Here is a 6,504-nt window from a genome sequence, read left to right as displayed (position 1 = left end):
GAGTAAGACGATTTCACGATTCAGTGAGACTGTGTTTTCTGGGACATTCAGACGGATGGGAAATTGCTGATTGCTGGGGATGGATCAGGTCTGGTGCAGGTGTTGAGAGTGGGTCACGGAGTATCTTGAGGAGTATTCGACATCATCGCCTCCCGGTTCATGTGACACAGTTCTCACCACACGACCAAACGACCTTATTGACGGCATCGGATGATAAAACGGTGTGTCTGTGGGATATGCCGACGCAAGCACCGCTTCGCATCTTTAAAGGTCATGAAGATTATGTACGCACTGCTGCGTTTTTGCCCAATACACCTCATTTGGTTGTGAGTGGTGGGTATGACCAGACTGTGCGTGTGTGGGATCAACGCTCCTCAGAACACACTGGACAAGTCATGCAATTCTCACACGCGAGTAACGTCGAACGCCTCCTTCCCATTTCACAAAGCGGCACAACCCTTGCGTCTGCGGGTGGTTTGGATGTACGTATCTGGGACCTCGTTGGTGGTCGCTCTGAACCGCTACGCACACTGCAGAATCATGCGCGCGGTGTGACGTGTCTTGCAACGACACAGGCAGGGTCACGCTTATTGAGTGGTGGTGTGGATGGACATTTGAAGGTGTATGACACGCAGAGTTGGAAAGTGGTGCATAGTGTCAAGTACCCGGGACCTATTTTGTCGGTGGGTGTATCGCCTGATGAGAAGCATTTGGTGGTGGGATTGACGAGTGGCTTGCTGAGTATTCGGACGCGGAGTCAACGGTCTTCAGTGAGTAAGACTGCGGCGAGTGGGCGGAAGGCAACGAGCACTGTGTCGCGGATGCTTCGTGGTGCGGAGTATAAAGGCGGTGCGGCGGATCGTGTGGTTCAGGATGAAGCGGTGCTGGCACGGGAGAGCGGCAAGTTGAAAGCACACGACAAGGCACTTCGACGGTACGCATACAGTGATGCGTTGGATATGGTGTTGAAGGCAGATACGGATGCCATGATGACCTTGTCTGTGCTGCGTGAGTTGCAGAAACGCGGTGGACTACGACAAGCACTACAGAACAGGGATGAGGCGTCGTTGTCTCCGCTGATCAAGTATGTGACACGGTATGTTGCAGATGTACGGTTCTGCGGTGTGTGTGTGGATGTGAGCATGACGCTGCTGGCTGTGTATGGGGGTGCGCTAGGCGGGGATGCGGGTGTGAGCATGCTGGTGGACCGGCTGAGTGAGCGTGTGTGTGAGCAGGTGTTGAGGGCGCGTGAGGCTGAGGCTGCGTCAGGTGTGCTGAAGATGCTGTTTGCTGCTAGTCAGTGCTAGTAGGTAGTCAGTAGTCAGCATGAGTGGCATCTGATCCAGGTTGCACATACCTGCTGCTGGCCAATGGGAGTGGCGGATACGGGGAAATAAACAATCTAAGGGGAAATTGGGAAATTGGAGCAGAAGAAGGGAAGGAAGCAGGAAAGAAAGGGACAGAAGCAGAGAAAGAGATACTCCATCAACACCAACACAAGCAGCACCATCGACTCACTGCTCACCACAGCTACAGCTCACGGCAGCATCACACTCTCTTAACCAAATTCGCTCTCTAGCACACAAAGCATCCAACAGCATCAACCATGGTCGCACTCTCCCACCTCATCGCATCCGCAGCCCTCGCAGGCGCATCCATCGCAGCACCAGGCAGACGTACAACCCACCAGCACCACGCACGAGGCTATGACCTCTCTGGCATCAACTGGGGAGATGCCCTCAAGAACAAAGACTGGTCCAATGTCAACTTTGGCGGTCAATCAGCTCCAGCTGCTCCTGTTGCTGCTCCAGCTGCTCCTGTTGTGGCTCCCGTCGTCGCAGCTCCCGTCGCTGCACCAGCCGTCGCAGCTGTCTACACCACCGTCACTCGTGTCGTTGCCGGCAAAGGCACACCCGCTCCTGTTCCCGCAGCAGCACCAGCAGCAGCACTGATCGCACCGGTCGACAACATTGTCAAAGCAGCTGTTGCACCCACCCTCCGTACCTCCACCACCGCCCCCATCGCTGCACCTACACCTGTTTCCGGTGGTGGCTTACAAATGTCTCCCAGTGGCAGCGAGTATGCTATTCAAGTTGTCAACAACTGTGCCTTTGATATCTGGCAAGCTGGCTGGCAAACTAACAAAGCCGGTGGTATCGTTGACCCACGTGTCCTTGGTAATGCCATGCCTGCCGGTAGCAGCATTACCCTCGCCATTCCCAAATCAGCACTCGGTCTACAAATCTGGGCACGTACAGGGTGTACGGGTTCGGGATCTTCCTTCACCTGTGCAGTAGGTGATTGCCAAGGCTACCAATGTTCCTCTATCATTTGGCAGAAAGGTCCTATCCTTGCTGAATTCGGATCAGGTCTGAACACCGACATGTACAACACCGACATCACAGCCTATGACATCTCTGCCATCCCTGGAAACAACGTCGGCTGCAAGATTGTTCCCTCTGTTTCATCGTGTCAAACGAAATACTGCCCATTGGGTGGATGTGCATTGGATCAAGCGTGGCGTGAAGACTCAGACATGCACCTCGGATCACCGGCTGATACCGTTTGCAAAAACACAAGTAACTTTGTCGTTACTTTCTGTCCTGCTTGATTAGGAGTCGGTCTTGTCCTTCTCTCTGTCGTGTCAATTATTCACAAAGGGGCGTCCACGTGGCTAGTCTGTTGTAATCTCGGTAGGTGTTCAATCTCTTTCGTAGTCAAATTATCGGTTGGAAATCATTGCATCTTTTGTATTAGATGGACAGTACGTACAGACCTATGATGTAGCAGGTGACGGTGCTCCCAGCAAGAAGAGACCCAAACCAGCCATACACTGCTCAAGCGATGCAAGCGACGCACCAGCACCATTCGCCGTCGCAACAGGCATCAGTGTCTCGACTGCCTGTGACGTCAATACACGCACCTGTCCATCCTCTTCCAATCCAACCACCCCTGTCGTTGCTGTTGTGGCGCCATATAAACTGCTGATGCCGGAAGTGACCGTCAATGCGCTGGAGTCATGTGTGAGGGCTACGTCAGCGTCCTTTGCGGGACCTGCACCGATACGTCTCAACACAAGCGTTTCATCCAACACAACAAACCCATCCGTCAACGCACCCACTGCCAGTGTCTTGAATGGACACTTCTCCCGAAACACAGGTTTCGCTGCATGCGTCCCGAAAATGAAGAGTTTATGGGATCCCTCGGAGATTGTCTTGAGGGACGCACCGGTCGCTTGCTTCGATTCCTGCGTTGCAATACAGAAATGCGCCACTTTTGTCGTTGCATCAGAGATTGGAGTGGGTATAGGACACGTCAAGGTTGCTCGAAATGTCCGTTCAGGCCAACGCAACGCATACACCACCTGAGACGCTGCAACGCACCAACACACCAATCTGTATTGTCCAACCAAAATCAAGTAATCCCCGGCAAACCCAAGATCAAGCAGTGTCCCAAGTCCCAACCCAGCGAGCGTCGCGCAAATCTGTCGTGTTGCAGGGTCAACGAGAAGAACGGATGCATCGGTGGTATGCGGTGCTGGTGGTCCCGACAGTGCTAGCAATGAAGCATCCCCAGAAACGGCCAATCGTAGCGCAGGTGCACGTTCATGCATCAATGACGGTTGTGCAAATCGAAGAACTCGCGTGCATTTGTACGCTTGTGCTGCATCATCAGATGAACGCACACTATTCTTGTTCCAAAACTTGACAGCTTGATCTTCACCTGCAGTGACAAACACATCACCACCGAGTGCTTGAATCGTCGTGAGTCGTGCAACACCATGCGGCGCATCCACACGTGTTGATAATCGCCAAGAACCAGCATGCCGTTGCCAAAATTTGAGACTCACTTGATCATGCGGTTTAGTGTATCCCAAATCAGCAGCCTCTTCAAACGGCGTCGTCCAGCAATCTGCAGTACACAACCACGTACCCGCAGGCGACACTGCCATGTGTGTGATTTCTGGCTCAGGAACAGGGATACTCGCTTTACCGACTTGTGTAGCGCCGGCAAATGACTGTGCCGTTGCATTGAGGAGACCTGTTGCTGTTGCCATTTGACTGTGCCATGTTTGTACTTGTCCACCAGCCGCCATCATGACCTCTTCACCATGTGAACACATGACACTTGCGCGTTTAGGACCAGCGATATCGCATGTCGCGAGTAAAGTTGATGCAGAGAGGACCTTGACGGTATTCTCCTCCAACTTGACGGCATACTGCGTACTTTTAGCACTCACACCGATCGCTCGAATGGCTGTGCCAACGCGTGGCAAGAATTGTTTCCCAGAAGTAGCGAGTTGCCAAAGCACCAACACACCTTCATGTCCACCAGACAACAAGTATGCGCCATCCAACGCGAATTGAAGAGTCGTACAGGCTTGTGCGTGCCAATGCAATTTTCGTGGTGGCAAAGCAAGATTCCGTGCAGCGTGGTGGTAGAGATAGATCGCACCAGCGTCATCTGACACTGCGAAATGTGTTGCGTCTGCTGCAAATGCAGTCGCTGGGCTTGCCAATACGTACTGTTCGTATTGTCCTAGTTTTTCCTTTTGTATAGGGAAGACGTTGACTTTGTTGTCGCCCCACGCGAAGCAGAGTCCGGGGGCACTGGAAAGACCGAGACAGGCTTTCATATCTGCTACCTGTGTTGTTGGCAAGGTAGCCGTCTTGGTCGACCATTCAGCTGAAAAGACATGCTTGCCATCGCTGACTAGCAAAAGTGAACCATTCAGCGTCGCAGCGACGACAGTCCGTTGGTCGGTGAGGTGCAACTGCTTGAGCAGCGCACCATCTGTATAGTCCAGACCGAGATAGACCATCTTGATAGACTCCAGCTAATCGATACGCATTGCTTGGATCGAGAAAGAGCGAGACAATAGGACGCGTCGTCGCCTCGGGTAGCAATGGTTGAAGTAAATCACCCGTAGCAGTACTATGCACACGCGCTTCACAACCCACCGTCAAGAATAAAAACTTGCCACAGCTAGAGAAGAGTGGAGAGAGATGACTAAAGCAACCTCCTTGCTTACCCGTGACGCGCCAATTGTACGCATGATGCGCACGCGTGAGGGTGTCGAGCTATTTGAAGGGTCTGTGGCATTGCCTGATTTGCGGGCGAGCCGTGCTTGACTTCGTGACTTGCGATGCTGCTGCGCCTCTTCTGTAGGCTGTAACAGGATCTGTGAGTCGGCTGCCATAGCGGAAGACAGTTCTACGGCCCTTCAGCTATCGGCTCTGTAGCGATTGAAGTCTGCTCGTCGCAACAAAATTTGGGATTCTTCACACGCTGGGACTTCCAGTGGACCAGCCAGACATCTACTTGAGTCTTGGTCATGAAGATACATTTCCATTGTGCTAGCTGATAAATCTACACTGTCCATGAGGGTCGCTACTACTTGCTGCATTCACTCGCAAAGATAAACTCTCCGAAGTACTTGTCGAACTTGTCCAATTCCTGCTGATCGCCCGTGGTCCTGCTGCCTGCAACTGAACGCGCCGTTTGTACCAGTGGCGGCAAGGCGCGCGGTGTAGGAAATGGCTTCATGTTAATGACTGCTGCATCTGTGAGATGGCACTTACCGTGACGACGTGTCCGTCTCGATTGAGAAATATGGCCAGTCTGTATACCAAGACTGAGCATGGGCGCTGAACGCTTTGTCGGCGCATCGCTCTCTGAACCTCGCGACACGCTACTGCAACTCATGCCTTGCTTGGAGTTTTGTTGCTACTGTTCCAATGGCGCGGTAATCCACTCTTGAGGCCTGCTTCCCTCTGTTTGCACTCAACGTAGAGCCGTCAAATTAGAGTACCTGCAATCATTTGCAAACATGCCACATATTGATTGAACATACTTGTGTTTTCTCAAGATAGTCCGGAGCCATGATTGCTTGAAAAGAACGGTGGCTTGGAAGAGCAAAGGCTGCCGATCGAGCCAGATTGCTAGATCATGCCAATATTTGGCACAAAACACACCATCGATAGTGTGCGGAGACAGAGATGGCAGACGCTGCGCGTGTGGTGCGAGTCCATCCTGCATACAAACACAACAAGCGTCTTGCTTGGGCGGTAACTTTGTCAAGACATCAAAAGAAAAGAACAACAAATCAGCTTGACAAAAGAGGACGCAGTAACCTGCAGCAAGAAACAAAACGTACGACATGTATTAAACTAAAGACTTGGCAATGGTATCGCAAGAAGCCAGGTAGCATTGACGATACCGTCCAGCGGGATAGCCAATGACTCGCTCGCGTGGTGAAAGCTAGTGCAGAGCAACAGAATCATAAACGATGGTTGGCTGCAGAAATGTTTTCTCCTTCAAGCCCATGCCACCCGCATCTAGCAAAAATGTGTTCAAGCCTGGCTTAAGAATGCCCGAAACATCAAAAGTGTACGTTCGTGGACTTCTGTAGTATGCCCCATGCGTCATGGTACGCGTTCAAAGACTTCTTTGCCCCAGGCAGAGAGCTTTGGAGGCATACCGTAATCTTCTGCTTTGAACCAT

General features: G+C 52.1%; 4 protein-coding genes across 4 annotated transcripts; 2 read left to right on the top strand and 2 right to left on the bottom strand.

Moving 5' to 3' along the window:
* Positions 1–51: 51 nt before the first annotated feature.
* BCR37DRAFT_390076 (WD40-repeat-containing domain protein) lies at positions 52–1,307 on the top strand (the record flags this gene model as incomplete). The annotated part of the gene is made up of 1 exon (XM_040870799.1): positions 52–1,307. A coding segment is annotated over one exon (1,256 nt), but the record flags the coding sequence as incomplete, so codon positions are not given.
* A 295-nt stretch (positions 1,308–1,602) lies between these two features.
* BCR37DRAFT_236750 (thaumatin family-domain-containing protein) lies at positions 1,603–2,694 on the top strand. Its single transcript, XM_040866528.1, has 2 exons — positions 1,603–1,783; positions 1,947–2,694. The coding sequence occupies exon 2, from the start codon at positions 2,060–2,062 to the stop codon at positions 2,609–2,611; it is 552 nt and encodes a 183-aa protein (XP_040721790.1). The 5' UTR covers positions 1,603–1,783; positions 1,947–2,059; the 3' UTR covers positions 2,612–2,694.
* Positions 2,695–2,726: 32 nt separating this feature from the next.
* On the bottom strand, positions 2,727–5,237 carry BCR37DRAFT_384849 (uncharacterized protein). Its single transcript, XM_040870301.1, has 10 exons — positions 5,066–5,237; positions 4,820–5,027; positions 3,934–4,794; positions 3,506–3,912; positions 3,275–3,484; positions 3,142–3,247; positions 3,055–3,120; positions 2,983–3,030; positions 2,924–2,961; positions 2,727–2,902 (listed from the first exon to the last, which is right to left on the bottom strand). The coding sequence occupies exons 1-10, from the start codon at positions 5,198–5,200 to the stop codon at positions 2,777–2,779; spliced, it is 2,205 nt and encodes a 734-aa protein (XP_040721789.1). The 5' UTR covers positions 5,201–5,237; the 3' UTR covers positions 2,727–2,776.
* A 379-nt stretch (positions 5,238–5,616) lies between these two features.
* BCR37DRAFT_236755 (uncharacterized protein) lies at positions 5,617–6,347 on the bottom strand. Its single transcript, XM_040866529.1, has one exon. The coding sequence runs from the start codon at positions 6,160–6,162 to the stop codon at positions 5,785–5,787; it is 378 nt and encodes a 125-aa protein (XP_040721788.1). The 5' UTR covers positions 6,163–6,347; the 3' UTR covers positions 5,617–5,784.
* Between the last annotated feature and the right edge of the window lie 157 nt (positions 6,348–6,504).

Source organism: Protomyces lactucae-debilis (assembly GCF_002105105.1).
Source record: "Protomyces lactucae-debilis strain 12-1054 chromosome Unknown BCR37scaffold_39, whole genome shotgun sequence".
Lineage (NCBI taxonomy): Eukaryota > Fungi > Ascomycota > Taphrinomycetes > Taphrinales > Protomycetaceae > Protomyces > Protomyces lactucae-debilis.
This window is presented reverse-complemented; position numbering and strand designations above follow the sequence as displayed.

Coding starts and splice junctions, on each gene's coding strand:
- BCR37DRAFT_236750 (XM_040866528.1), top strand. CDS start 2,060: ATGTCTCCCAGTGGCAGCGAGTATGCTATTCAAGTTGTCAACAACTGT.
- BCR37DRAFT_384849 (XM_040870301.1), bottom strand. CDS start 5,200: ATGGCAGCCGACTCACAGATCCTGTTACAGCCTACAGAAGAGGCGCAG. Junction 5,028..5,065: donor ATAGCTCGACACCCTCACGC/GTGCGCATCATG, acceptor GTCACGGGTAAG/CAAGGAGGTTGCTTTAGTCA. Junction 3,248..3,274: donor TCTCTGATGCAACGACAAAA/GTGGCGCATTTC, acceptor ATTGCAACGCAG/GAATCGAAGCAAGCGACCGG.
- BCR37DRAFT_236755 (XM_040866529.1), bottom strand. CDS start 6,162: ATGTCGTACGTTTTGTTTCTTGCTGCAGGTTACTGCGTCCTCTTTTGT.